This window comes from Hippoglossus stenolepis, chromosome 1 (genome assembly GCF_022539355.2).
Source record: "Hippoglossus stenolepis isolate QCI-W04-F060 chromosome 1, HSTE1.2, whole genome shotgun sequence".
Lineage (NCBI taxonomy): Eukaryota > Metazoa > Chordata > Actinopteri > Pleuronectiformes > Pleuronectidae > Hippoglossus > Hippoglossus stenolepis.
The window spans coordinates 5,841,459-5,857,027 of record NC_061483.1 but is presented as its reverse complement, the minus strand read 5'-3'; the positions used below and the strand labels follow the sequence as shown (position 1 = coordinate 5,857,027).

At 41.7% G+C, this 15,569-nt stretch overlaps 1 protein-coding gene across 3 annotated transcripts in view; it reads left to right on the top strand.

The window, feature by feature from the left end:
* The window catches only part of tspan4a (tetraspanin 4a), a 124,071-nt gene that overhangs the window by 75,298 nt on the left and 33,204 nt on the right, over positions 1 to 15,569 (top strand). For all 3 annotated transcript variants that reach the window (XM_035164144.2, XM_035164150.2, XM_035164136.2), the window contains 2 exons: positions 614 to 805; positions 12,288 to 12,362. In XM_035164144.2, the coding sequence (XP_035020035.1) occupies positions 614 to 805; positions 12,288 to 12,362 (267 nt within the window). The remainder of the gene's footprint in view (positions 1 to 613; positions 806 to 12,287; positions 12,363 to 15,569) is intronic.

Genomic DNA, 15,569 nt, shown 5'->3' with positions numbered 1-15,569 from the left:
GCCCTTTCACTGTCAATTTATAAATTTATTATTAAGTATTATTACTACTGTTGTGTCCGTGTGTACAATGTTTATTTGATAAATCTTAATTGTTTATTGTTTGACGTTTTGTCCACCTGTTCTGTCAATAACTAGTTAGACACTGTTTGTTAATGTATGTTTATGTGAATGGTTCTGAAAAAGCAAAAAGAAAAGTTTCGCTTTCTTGCTGGTAGTTCGATAAAAAGATTGATACCCCCTTTACTGTCTATCAGTTTAGCTTAGCATAAAGACTGGAAATAGGTATGAACAGCTAGCCTAGCTCCCTGCAGGGGTGTCAAATTCCACCTGGCTGGCAAGAAATAGTCCGACACATAAGACAGCAAATTGTCCTTCATTCACTTTCTTTTCTTAAATGTATTGAACAAAAGCTTTACAGGTGCTGTTAGTTTGGTTTTTGCTCCCTCCCATTTCCTCCCTCTGCATTCTGTTACAAACAACAATGAGGAAGCCACAGAAAGTCTACAAACATTCTCATGCACCCCCATGTTCCGCTGTGTTTGTGTCTGCGATGAGTTTGACCGTGTTATTAGCGAACTGACAGCGTTACGCCCTCTGTGTGTTGCCTCTGCAGCTGGGAGGATGTGGCATCCTGGGGGTGGGGGTCTGGCTCTCGGTGACCCAGGGAAACTTTGCCACCCTATCATCATCCCTTCCCTCCCTGTCAGCGGCCAACCTGCTCATTGCGGTGGGGACCATCATCATGGTGATCGGCTGTCTGGGCTGTGTGGGCGCCGTCAAAGAGAGTCGTCCTCTGCTGCTGACGGTAAGTTATTTGTCAGGATGCTCCTGTTGACTTTAAACACAAAAGGCTCTGCTGCATTTTGTTGACAAATAGCGTCACTGACTTTTCACGTAAAGCAATAATCTTAGAATTCTTACAATATAGCCGCCGATTCGAAATGACACGCCGGGGATTCAATCTGTGTCCTTTTCATGAGAAGCGTTCAGCTCCTGCAGCTGCCGTCACTCAGAGAAGCAACACAAACACACACACACAATAAGTCTTTCATTTTGCATTTGAGATTTGAGATAAAAGCACAGGTCTCGATCTCTGAGGCTTCGTGAAGAAAGAGAAGTGTGAGCTCTGCTGACAGAAACCTACAATCTACACAACCTGAAAGTAGAAAGCACCACGATTAATTACTCTGCTGCTGTTTCAACAGTGAGTTTAGTTTGGGTTAGGATCTGTGTTGCTTTACTATTGAATAGGTGGCAGGTCTTTTATATGTGACTGAAGGCCGGTAACAATAGTGGTGCACCTCCTGAATATAAGTGTCACAGACTGACGGAACAATTTGATTTCACAGACCCAAATAATTCAGGTCACGGCTGAGAATATTTAATCTTTAAAAAACAATGATAAGATCTGTTTTATTTAAATAATACCGGGACACTGACCACAGTCTGCTGTCCACCCGCTGTCACTTTACACTTGACAGAGTGAGCTGCCAGCCGTCCGTCTGAAGACGACGTGGTGCGATCGGCTATCACCACGTCGTTTATCTAGAGTAAGAGCCGCCGCCACCGCAGAGAGACTCTGGTCCTTCAAACATCAGAATGATAGTTTCAGAAAGAAAGAAACTACTGTTGACCGGGAGTTTAACGTTATTCAGCTAAATGAGTAACTTTCTGTTGTTATCTATTTTAATAACGACCTGTAAGCCCGACACGTAACCCAATAATGAAAGCTAAATGTGCTGAGGTTGTTGAGTCAGAGCTGCAGGATCAAGGTTTGTCTAACACATGTAATCTATTACTGTTGCTTTTGTAATGTTGCAGTGAGTGAGTGACAGACCTACATGAAGAACATTACCATTCTGTTACATCAGCTCATAGGAAACCCTGTCTACGTTTCATCGTTCTTTGATCGGTTTCCAGTTACAACATGCGTGTTTGAACTACACCTTTACTACCGAGGTGTGTGTGTGTGTGTGTGCGCGCGTGCGTGTGTGATGAGCAGAGACCTGGCTGTAGACAGAGCCGGGGCTGATTTGCATATTTATAGGTCCACGAATATTAAATGAGGCAAAGGTGAAGTGCTTCATCCAAATCATTTCAAGGCGATGAAGGGATTTCTTTTTTTTTTTATTATGGAAAAAAAGATATGTAGATATAAGAGATGAGATTCACAGGTTTAATCATTGACAGGAGATGAACTTTAAGGTTCGCACGCCTCATGACATTTACCGTACATCGTAATATATCGCAGGAGTTTGAAGAAACTTAAAGAAAGACAGCCAAGAGGATAACAATACTGAAGCTCATGTATAATAAAGATAATTATTTCCAATATATTCTCCGTATAAGCTTCCCAGGACCGATATGGTGGTGGTGCAGGTCTCGGCTGGTTGTCAGAGGCACTGGCCCCAGTACTCCCACATGAGGGGCGTTAACCACTGGTGTCAGTCACGTTGACGAACTAACAGCACAGTTGTAATCCCAAAGAAGAGCGGCGCACAATGTCCCCACAATTACCAGTTTCCAACCAGACTGTTGCTCTAACAATGCATAACACATGTCACAGTGATAGGATCCTACATATCACACGCTTTGAAAATTGCCAGTAGATAGAGAAGGTCTATTATTTATTCATCAAGTGATTTTATACTAAATTCTATACCAAAGGGATTTTTTTCTTGTGTAATTGAACTTCCAGTTGTCTTTTCTCCTCAGTTTAAGCGATATTTACATCTGAATTTGTGTGATTGTTATTTTAAAAAGCAAAATCAAAAGTATAGAAATGTGGAACAGTCCAATATTTGGCAATTCCGATATCTAAGAAGGCTAAAAATGCAATGTGGCTCCCAACGCCTGCAAAGCACAGATAAGACACAGTGAAGGACTAAATGTCAAATTGTGCCCCGATTTTTTCAACCTGTTGGTCAATTTGATTATGTACTACCACAAATATAAATAGAATAAATAAGTATAAATAGTAAAATGGACAGTAGTGTATTTTTAAATGTAATTTAAAAGCTGTGTGCCGTGTTTAATAGGTTACACACTGTCTGACACTGGCCGGAATTTGAAGGAAAAAGTGACATATAACCACTAATATGCGAGTCAGGGCACAGGAAGCGTTTGACATCAAATATCAAACATTTTCCGCTCTAATTTATCCCGACTTTGAGCTGCATGAGCTCCAATTTCCAACCGGGGGACGCCTGATAACGCCTGAACTCCTGATCCATTCGAGATTCTCATTTATATTTACCCGTTTGGCACAGACTCACAAACCGAGGGGACAATTTTGATAAACAAACCAACTCATGTAATCAACTCTGCACAGCATTTATCAGAGGGGAGGGAAAATCTGTGTTGGGGGGGGGGGATAGGATTTAATCATTACCAAAATGCCGCAGCAGGAGTAAGCAATTACGAGCTCTGTGGGAACGGGTCTTATGTCGATCATGAGCGTGATCCATGACATTTCCCCACAGTGACCACACCAGCTCCTGCACAGTGTCAATATAATGAGTCTGGGGGAATTATAAGTTTGCTTTAATGAGTGACAGAGCCGCCCATCCTTCATGCCCGTTAGAGAAGACTCCTCTCCCTCCGAGTTTCAGGGCTAATTAGCACGTTGATCGCTGATGAGGGACGCGGAGAATCGCAGCATCACTGTGAGATATTTGAGCAATTACTGCTTCGCTCTGCGCTGCCAGGATTATTATTTCTGTTTCTGTGCGCCTTGTAATTTGTGGCATCAAAACATCAGAGCGACTGATTTTCTGTTTTTCAAAAATCTGATTCTGTGATGACTTCAAACACATTCCTAGTTTTTTTTTATTTTTTATATGAATGTCAAACTTCATACAAACATATTAAAACTAAAAATAGATAGCGTGAGCTCTAATCTCTTTATAGGGCAGAAGTATTGCAGCAGCCTTTGGACTAAATATTGGAGTGGCAGCCGATTACTCAAAAACAGGAAACTGAAAGTCAACTGTTTCAATCACGTCCGTCGTATATGTGGGATTAAAACTATTTTTGGCCAAAGTCAGAAAGTCTGATCTGGTTAGTTTTGGTTTCACATTGTATGATATACGTATAAGTTCTGTCGTCATCAGCTATGTGAGCTGCGACTACCTACTTAGTCGTCTTTACGTTTGAATGGAGAAAAGTGATGATCCCGTTCCACTGCTAACAAGTAAAAGTTAAAATTCACAGTTTTTTCATTTAAAGAAAGTACACCAGTTCTTGTTGGCATCTGAGGTTAATGCAGGTAATAACCTAAATTAATATTCTGTATATAAAAGGCATGCTGGGACATGAGGGTATGGTTTAGTCTCATTCTTTCACCCCCTTGATGAAAAGGACACTACACCGAGGTCTGTGCCAGATGTCCTGCTGCAACAAGTCTAAATACCCAAAAAAGCCTCACAGCCTCAGTTTGTGCCTCTGACTCATTTCTGCCAGTATTAGCAAAACCTGATAAGCAGTGAAAAACATTGTTCTACATTAACGAGATTTATTCCTCTGCGGTGGCAGAATATTCAGCTCACAGGCCCGGCAGCATACTGTGCTGCATGAGGTCAACAAAATAAAAAAAACGGGCTCGTGAACATTGTTCTATTTGTAAACTGTGACAAATGGCAGCGCTGCGACTATATGCACCGACAGTCTGCCTCAGACGCCACAGAGGCTGTCGTCACAGAGGCAACAACACAGGGACCCACTCAGCCACTCTCTCAAAGAGCCATAAAGAGGAGCTGTCATCGCGCCACCAGCTTTTTCCAGCAGAGAGACACAAGTCCTACAGCAGCTTTTCATGGCTGACTCGCTTCAAACTTGCAGCGTTACGTCAGCCTCCATGCTCGAGCTGTGGTCAGTCAGTGTGCACCCCGACGGACTACATCACACACTGCGTAGCCACAAGGCCTCGTCGGCGACAAGTTGTTTTAAACTCCTCTGTTGCATTTTTTAAGTACGAGAGAGGTTTCTGGAATTTGTGTTACCCTGTAGGAACTTTTGCTTGGGGTTTTTTACTTTCTAAATACTTAATGAATTAAACCCAAATGTTTCCGTTACGCTACGGGAAACGGTCTCTTCATCATGTGATGGAGCACCAGTCAGACTCTAAACCACATTTTTGCAACAAAGTCCAATACCCCGTCCTTTTAAGTAGAGAATTAGGAGCTGTTTAGGGACACAGCATTTTCTCCACAAATGTAATTTTCATCAGGGTAATGGGTAATTAAAGTCATGTTCACACCAGTGAGTTTGGATGATCGATACCAGCACAAGTCAAAGGGCATTGAGGAGGAGTGGCGGTGGATCTGCGACCCAATCTGCCCACAAATTAGTCAGACTGGTGAGATCCGTGCGGTGGAAATGGAAGAGGATTGTTTACAACGTGCAGCTTCGACGTGGCTCTGATATATAGAGCCTGTAAAATGATTAGACCCTCCACGTGAAAAGACCGAGGCCATCACCTGAAAGGCTTCCCTCCATATACGCTCAAGGCAGCGACATCCCAATAGCTATCGATTCTGAGGGCGCTGATGGAGCGTGTGTCTGACATGAATGGTTCACCGCTCGTGCTGCTCTGTCCACACACAAAGAGACACTGTGGCTTTCACCCTGCGTAGAAATCACAGAATGGGGGGGAACACAAAAGAATCAATTCCTGGCCCTGGACTTTGATTACAGCTCCTGTACATCAATCTTTTTACTAAGCAGGGACATCAGCTCTGGTGGCCAAGCAAGTCAGAACATAAATACATGGAGGCATCCTGATTTTGTTATATGCATTTTCATCATGCATGCAATCTGCACTTAGACTGCGGTTCTTTTGGATAATTTAAAGTCTACTTAAATGTAAATATTACAAACATAAATTCCAGCTCTCTGGAGATTAATTGCTGCATTGCTTTCTATGGCACGAACTACTGCAGTAAAACAAGCTGCAGAAACGAAGATGAGAACAGAACAGCTAAATCCTGAGGGTTTCTATTCTGGTCCTCGAGCGTCGGTGTCCTGCAGGTTTTTGTTCGTCCCTGAAGGAATCAGTTAGATGTTCATTAACTCTCATGGAACAAAAAGCTGCAGGAGACACGTCCACTGCGAGCGGAATGGAGACGTCTTAAAGGACCATTTTGCTGAGTTTTATATCTGTTGCAGTTAGACTGACATGGTTATCTGCACCATTACACGTGTCAGTACTATCTTTATCTATCTACGCTTGCACAGGGAGAGCAGTGGAAGGAAAGAGAAAAATACTACACAGCGTTCTCAGTTTAGAAATGCTCCGTGTTACCTGGTGATAAAAATAATAAAAAGGTCTTCAGGTCAAAAATGAATGTTGTCTTGCTGTTGCTCTGCCAGTGATACATTATCTGTGAAAGCAGCCTTCCTTCAAAACACAGAACAATGGAATGTACAGGAATGTCTATACTTAACTTAAAGTGGCTATAAATTACAGATAGAAGCTACATGTTTACAAACAATGTGAGAATAATGTGAAATGCGACTTATTTTTACATTATTATGACAGTGTTTGGCTGCAACAGTTGGAAAAAAAGCTCAAAAACACCATTTTGAATTACTCGTCGAGCAGCAAAGAGCAAACACACAAAACCAACAACTGTCTCGTAAAAGTAAAAGAGCATTTGGCAGCTATAGAGAAATATTTCCCCCCAAAGAGCGGGTGGAGACCAAAACAGAGCTAAAGGTCAATATTAGATTTGTTTTCACTTTAGTGGCCAGAAACAAGAATCCAAAAGAATAATAATTCTCTGTAAGTGATGGATGTATACATAGGCAGCTGTAATCTAACAAGTTCATCATATAAACTTAAAATGTTGGTGAAAAGGTGATGATATGTCAGTGTTTCATCTCAATCTTGATTCCATTAAACCAAAGGATCTGCTACTTTACTGGAGCATATCATTTTATGCTGTATTTCAAATGGAAATATTTTACCATTTACTTTTTTTATCCACTCGCTACTATTCAGATTCAGAAGATTTTGCATAAATATGTGGATATTTCTAAAGATTTAAGCAGTGATTCTGATCATTTTTGGCTTGTGACCCGTTACATAAAGCTAGTGTCTGTTTGCAGTGCTTGGTTGTGTTTAACTCTGTTCACTATGGATCTCAGAGAGTTTCAGTTAAATAACCAAGGCAAAAAGAAAAAGGATGAATTATGCAAAAAGGTCAGAGATTAGAGCAAAATTCAAATAATATTCATACATTTCTGCCACAGAACTTTCTGTTTCTTTCTTTCTCTTCCATGTCATCAGCTCACAACTCGCCATATTTATCTTTTGAACATGTGGAGAGACTTGACCCCCTTGGTTGAGAACCATTGAACTAACTCTTAGTATTTCCCAACCTGCTACAGTGACAGTTATGCACTGATTCATTGGTTTATACAGTCTAATAATGTCCCACATTGGGGTCCACATGTCTGAGACCATGCACATCGTTTTTGCTGATAATATCTGTACAGTTATTTAAGACGGGGTCTGAATTCATGAATTGTATCTAGAATGGAATATTTTTTATCTTTTGGTATCAGGGCTTTCACCCAACAAATCTAAGCTCCTCCACCAGTGACAGTGCAAAGTCAAAAGTTGTGAAAATCAGCAGAATCTCCGGAAACAGGAAAAGGCTGCTTGACAACAGTTTAGCGAGCTGCTCGGCCTTTTGCTCCATAAAACACTGTTTATAGCCCCATTTTGCTTCCTCTTATTCCGATCTCCTATAAATCTCCCCCGTAGTTATGCTGCTGGAAGCCGCTGCGGTGAACAGAATAACGTACAGTACTTCAGCTTGAATAATGACAATTCAGGAAAAACATATTGAGGCTGCTTCGGTCCCTTCTGTAACGGGATCTGAGTCTTTGTTTATAATAATTTATCACAGTGACAGTCCTAGTGCGCAGCAAAACAAGCCGAACTTCAATTTGAGATTTTAGCCCAGATTCTGTTTATGCAGTGTCCACGTCCATTTGCACAAAACTAACACACAAGCTACCGTGATTACATAAAAGGAGCAGACGCCTGCTGTTTAACATGAACACCATTTCCATTATAGTTTTCCTATGCAACAGCCTTTCAAAGTAATTTAGAGAAATATATTGTTTTTTCATCTTATGTCTTAATTAAAACGTTTAAAAACCGTTTGGATTTATTACGGTTATAAACATGAGGGAGCTGGGACGTGATTTAATTCAGCTTTATTTTTATTACAAGTCTTTTTCTAGTTCACAAATGGACTTTTATCATTTACACTTAATTGCTGGCTGCAACCCATTTGATAATTGTGATCCATTCCGTGCAGCGGTGTGAAATCCCTGCAGCTAATTCAAATGTTTTCCTGCAGTGTGTTATACGAGCCAAACGCTGCCGTCTGCCATCCAATGGTCCTATCGAGTCTGGATTTCGCCTGTGGTCCAACGAAGAGCCGTTAGATTTCTTATTAAGAGCAGATTAATGGAGAAGCAGTGACGAGAGCCACGGGGGGGGTGGGGAGTTAGTCGGTTTGTTTTCTCAAAGCTAGATTATCACTCCAAGTTTCTACAATGTCCCTCAGCTCTCGTTTCTCCGGCATCAATGTTTAATTCATTGTTTTGTCTTATGTTGAAAAAAAGTTTTAAAGTCCAAGTTTTTACTATATAATCCAGAGCCGTCAGAGATTTATAAACGAATTATCCATGAGAAGCAGAGCAACAAACAAAGAATTTTTTTTTTTATAGCAACTTGAGATCAAATGACTATAAAGCTGCTTTCAGACGGGCACTGAAGTCCGCACATTGTCCTGAAATTTCCCGGAGGAGCCGTTTGTGAGAACGCAAATGTCCTGATCAGCTGCTCCAGACATTTTCCATTACTCCTTCTGCCAGAGCCCTCGTAAAAGTTCTGAGTAAGCCCATGTGAGAATACTGTAAGGAAATGTCTGCAAAAAATCCACAGCGAGCAAAGTGGGGGCGTGATGGTGGCGTTTCTATCAGTATATCACTCGCAAACGTTGTGTTGACTTTGCAGATTCCTCTCAAATGCTTGTAGTAGTGTTGTCAAAGCAAAAATAAACATTACGACTCTGCTGTTGATTGAAATTAAACGTCAAGTCCTTCCTGCTGCTTGCTCTACCCAGATGCCCCCCCTCACCTGAACGTTACTGAAACTGTCATTTTCCACTTGCTGTGAATTCGTCCGACCTGGACGACCTCCTGCTGTGTTCTTTATATGTGAGAGGCAAACTCTGGAAGACATCCAGACCCAATTTCTCTGACATTTTCCCAAGTTCATGTCTGAAGACAGCTTGAAGGGCGTCTCATCTTCAGCAATAGACATTCTGAGAAAGCCACTGTTTGTAACCTGCCCTGCAACAAACTAAAAACAGAACTGGTGTAGAAATGTGGAAATTCTTGCAGCTACGAACACTGGATATTTCATTCTTGTAAAGCCTGCAAAGGTGGCAACAAAATAAAGGATTCTGTTGAGATCCTGGTTGCTGCATGCCAACAAATATATTTATATTCAGCTAATCAGATCGTTCTTGAGTTGTGGAAAACACATCATCTTCCTCTAGAGCCAATTGCAATTCTGGCCTATAAATTGATCAGAAATGATTATTTGCAGAAGATAACCTCTAAATTGTGTTTATTTTTTCCAATCAACTTAACAGATGATGAATTACCTGTCTCTACTGACAGCTCCTGCCTGACTGCAGATGAGGTTGACACCACTGATACTAGTAGCTGCTGATTGGTCACAGAAACCTGCCAACCTTTGTGTGCGGCTGAAAAATGGTGCGTGAATTCAAGGACAGCTCCGTTCGATTATTAAGCCACTCAGCTGGATGCGTAAACAATTAGCCGCATAGTTCACCGGCACATTTCCATAGGAACTCAGCTAAGTGACCATTCGTCAGGGCAGCTTGTCTGTCACATGGATTCATGGTCCGTCTGCTTCTAGTGGCCGACGATCGATTAGCGGAACTCTTAAGTGAAAAAAAACAAAACAACAATCCAATAGCAGGGATCGAGGGCCAGAGGCAACAAGACTCGGCTCTGTAATTCTCGACCACACACTGAATCTGAATTTCTAGCAGTGTAGCTGCACAGTTGACCCATATCTCTCTTAAAACTGTGGTGAGATGTTTCTTCCAGGATCAATACGGTGTCGAGAAATAGCACAAAAGAAGGAAAACAGCACAGATTCAAACTTCACTTTTGACATTTTTCCGTGAATCTGCCTCAGTCTGTTGGTCTCGCTCCTTTATTTTTTATATATTTTCTTTGGGTTGTAGATCTGCAGTAAACAGCAGCATTACTTATTTTTCCTGGCTGCATTTCACATCAACATTATCCGTTGGACTTTTCAAAGATTCAACAGCTCAGAAGGTTAAATTTTCCCTCAATCTGCCCGCGTGGCATATTTCTCCAGTTTTAAATTAACCTGCAAACACGCGAGGATTGGCGCCAAATTGGAGCTAACTGGAATTTTACACAACACAGGGCGTGACGGGGATTCAATGAAGCCTGACAGAACAATGGGAATTGATTCTAGTCGGTTGTTTGAGGGCACCTCCTGAAAGCGGGACCCTGCGCTGCCATCAGTTTGTTACCTAGTCTGCCTTTCACCTTGCAGTGTTGCCGCCGAGGCTTTCATGCTTTCCAGAGCTTAGTGATTCATTCATGCAGGTTCTGCCAGGAGACCTCGCGGGCAACTGACAGCTCGATCACTGCTCCATGTCAGTCTTGTGAACTAGCAACGCTCACATCCACAGTCAAGCGATCGCCTGGAACTCACAGAGGACGTGTAGCCATGATGTTTGGAAAAAAAACATCATGGCTAGCAGCTCAGAGCTGAATGCATATGTCAGCATGTAAACATATTGACATCCTGATGTTCACCACATATACTGGAACAAGTTCACAGCTCAGGTTTTGCGCATTAATATGCAAACGCACATCACATCCCTCTACCTCCACTGCCGTCTTTTCCGGTAATGGTGGAAATTTAGATCTGAGGAAAAAGCACCTTTCTTCTTCTTCTTCTTCTTCTCAGTATAAAGGATGAAGAATACGCAGCCGCTGAGGCCATTTCATACCAGACGAAAGTTTAAAGACATCAGGCAAGGCTGTGTTCACAGGGACTTTGTTAAATTCAAAGGGACTGAATCCAATATTGACCTCGATCGCATGGTTTTCATTCTCATGAATAGAAACCCAGACACACCTGAGCATGTGTTAAAGGCACAGCAAGTTTACATCATCTCAATTCTTCTCAAAGTACAAAAGAGAAAAAGAGTCTCTGGAGAGTTTGAACTCAGTGAAGCTCAGTAAAACTGAGACCTGTCAAAACACAACATACTCTCACTCTCAGCTGGACTCGGTTTATCAATCAGTTAATCACATTTTATTGGTTTAGCCCATATTCACAGATCACAATTTGCCTCACAGGGTTTAAACAAGGTGCAACATGCTCTGCCCTTAACGATTCATACGTTAGGAATCCCTCTCCCAGGACGGATTGAAACGCATTCAAACTTGACTTGGTGTATTTTTATATCTGAACAATCCATCACAATCCACCATCAGCTGCCACAACGATCACAATTCACTCAATCATCCAAAGATTCAAATTGATGTACTAGTCCAGTCCATTACGGACCTGAAAATCAATCCTCACTCTATTCCAGTACTATCTACGTATTCCTGTGTCAAACCACAGCTCACAGGAGGTCGACCCCAGTTCGTCAAAGCAGAATAACAGAAACAGACGCATCAGCACATATTGAAATGAACAAGATCTAGATATTTAGATGAAGTTTGGTTGATTCAACTAAATGATGGATTTTTTCTTTTACAGTGCAGCTCATCTCATCCGGTACATGAGAAATATGGCGAGAAATAAAATATGTTTCCTCCAACAACTTCACAGAGGAACAGTGTGGTGTATATCATATTTTGCAGTCTGTGATTTTCCCTCCCGCTCTCCCTCTGCTCCCTCAACCTGTCAGCCAGAAATATCGAGGTTGAACGATCTACAGCTCTTCGATCGGTCTCACGTCGCCAACTCTCTCTCTTTGGCCATTTCTTTCTTTCTTTCTTTTTCAAAGTTTGCCTTTCACTCACCCACACACACACACTTTCCCTGGAACTTACGCGTCATTCAATTTTCACAAACAGAGCCCTATTATCCCCCCGGTGGTGTTTTCCTCCACATCCATAAACGCTGTGTTAAATGACTGTGCTGACGATGTGCTGCCCTCTTTGTGTCCCCCCCACAGTTCTTCATCCTCCTCCTGCTCATCTTCTTCCTGGAGATTCTGTCCATCATGCTTTTCTTCATCTACCAAGACCAGGTAAGACACCGCGATTGCTCTCATCTTGTTATATCCTGTGATTTTCTCCACCTGAACAAGATAATAACTGGCGTGTGGAAAAGGGCCGTCCAATCAAAGCCTTTCATATGCCACGCAGATTGCTGATGTTTAAGATGGAAGCTGGCATGTAAACCGGCAGCAGGGAGATTGTTTTGAAGTTCACTCAAGCAGTGTAATACGCCGGTTAAGAAAAAGCATGTGTCAGCTGACATCCTGCATAAATAATGGGTTTGATGAAACTGCACAAGAATCTGGTTTGTTTTGTCATGCTGTTACCTCCTTTGCTGGATGTCTGCAGGCTGCACCCGAGACAAATAGACACGGTCACCATTTCCCTTTTCCTTGTTAATAAATCTCAATCTACCTCCGCTCGTCTATTTGTGGGCGATTTCCCCTGTAAATAAACAAGTCAGGCAGGAGAGGAGAGGAGAGGAGAAGCAGATGAGCTCTCTCCTCTTCTAATAAGAATGTGTAATCCCTTCACATTTTCAGCTAAGGGTTTTAATATTGCATTGAAAGGCCATGCCAAATTCCATCCATCTTAATCTTAATTAAGGGATTAAAGTCTGGATTTGTTGTTTTAAAAAAAAAAATCAAACAACAAGCACAACATATTATTGTTGCACGACATCGCAAATGTTAAACCCTGAAGACTCGTATATAAAAGGCACAAATAATAATATGTCTTCTGTTCGGCCCATAAACATCTGTGGGTACAGAACAACAAATATCATCTGACAATGGGTATTAGCTGGATTTAGCTCTGCAGGAGGGGAATTTAATTCCCAAAATAAGTCTGAGTTGAGGCTAAGAATGACTCAAAAGTTTTAAAATATGGTCCAAGTGCTTTCTAAAGAACGCCCGGAGGAAGATTATGTATAATGTAGAGCGGCTGTTGCCACAGACAGAGCAGCGACCGAGTCACTGTTCACATCATCGCTTTGAGTTTTATTTTTATTCCTGAAAGACAAAAGAGCCTGAACTTTTTTTGGGCGATATGAGAGGTCTGCAGCGCACATTGTTATTGTTATTTTTAAATCATATTACCAGTTAAAATATATCACAGGCAACATAACAAACAAACAGCTCTGAACAGATGACGGCTTTCGATTGGATTTCTACAATGAACAATTATTACCTCCACCGAGGAGGTTATGTCTTCTTCTTCTTCTCCCTGTCTGTCTGTCTGTTTGTTGGTTTGTTTGTTTGTGAGCAAGATCACACAAAAACAACTCAACAGATTTCCACGGAAATTGGTGGAAGGATGTGGTTGGAGTCAGGGAAGAACCTTTTCTATTTTGGTGCGGATCCAGAACAGGGATTTATTTGTTTTTGACTTCCTTTAACATCACAAGATTGGACGTTTTTCAACATTTTCACAATTTCCACAGGAAATAATGGATATTGATAATAATTTGGCATATTTAGAAGACTAATATCTATAAATGTGTGAAATTTGGTTTAGCTTGATTGAATTTCAGGGGACTGTTGTGCCTTGGCAGAGGTGTGCGTTCCACTAAGTGCCATTCTAGTTTTAATTGTAGATTAACCTTTAGATCTTTTGGGCAATACACTGCCACAAAATAACAATGTACCGCAGCACAAGGTGACATCTTTAAATCAGCCAAAACTCATACCACTATACTTGGATGAGAAATTACTGAAATCATTCAGTCCAGTAAAAACACTGCTTCAATTAAATGCAAACTCGACAACTGACCACCGTGATTTCCTCCAGTCACAGGTACCGAATGTCTTCTAATGAGATGAAAGAGTCATTTGACAAACGATGTGCACATGCTATCATTTAATTTAGCGCATACACAGTATATTGTGCAGCCTCTGGAGACCCCCCCGATATAACCGTGACCGGGTGAAGTGGACTCAAAGTGAAGAGCTCCGTCATAAATCACTGGCAATTTCTCAACCCCTCGCGATATATTATTCATGAGTTGGGACAGAAAACATTATCCCCAAAGACTTAGGCCAAGGCCGAGCCTGAGTGAGTCCTGATGCCCTCCTGCATTTTGGTAAACAGCTACCTACATTTCTTTCTGTTGGAATTTCTGTTTGCGACCTCAGACCTTGGACGTGTCTGTACTCTGCTCTTTGTTTTCTCTAATTCTGGCAAGATTACATAAATGTGTTATACTCCCATTGCTCTTTTTAGACGAGCCCCTTCTGCTGGGCTTCCAGCTAAGCAGCACTAGCATAAAATGAATGTTGTGTTGTTCCCGTCACCTTCGTCTCAGTATCTGTGTTCCCCGACGTTCAGTGCGCCCCATTATTCAGCCTCTGAATAATTCAGGTTCGTCTACCCAGGAGGCGATTAGCGACCGGGCAGAGTGAAAAGTTAGGGAAAGGAAGGCCCAGATATTCAGCCGAGCTGGTGCACTGTGGGAAATCACTCGCAGTAAAGGATGGGTGGCCATTACCAAACTGCCACTGATATTCTTCTAAACCACAGGAGACTCAACAATTCTCAGTAATATTCTGCCGTGTAAAGTGTTTCCCTGCACAGTATCATGAAGTAGACCTCGAGTGCATTTACTCAACGTGGAGATTCTCAAGAAATGTAAAATGTCAAAGGAATAAATCTGAGGTTATAGATTATTATTTATATTGAATAAAAATGTACACCCCCCAACTGACTGTTTATAAAGATGGACAACATTAATACTCTCCAAAAGAGAAGCCAAATTATCTGGATTGCCCCCTGGTGGCTGGCTGCAGTACTGGTCATAAACCCTGTCGCTTCCATGTTAGTGGATGGGACATAGACCTAAAAGCAGGGTGAAACATTATGATTGACAGCTGAGACTGACTCAAGGTTGGTCGAGCGCGTGTTTTGTTCTGGGTTGAGCATTGGAAAACTTTGTTGTCATGGCTGCAATGAGGAAACAATGCAGGTGACAAAATCACATACTTTGCAAATCAAGCTATTTTCCTCTCCCATTTATTTTTATTTAGAGAGAAATGTCACATTTGAATTCAGTCGTTTGAAATGCTCAAAAAACTCTTTGCTGTCATTATTGTTCCAGGACAGTTGCTAACCTAAACAAAACAAGGCCCAGTCTCCCATTGTTTGTTATTTCAGCAAAAACCACCTTTGCAGAAACTGTTTTTCAATGTTCAATCTCACTCTGGGCTTGAATACTCCTAATGCACTCCGAGTCTGCTGTGTGC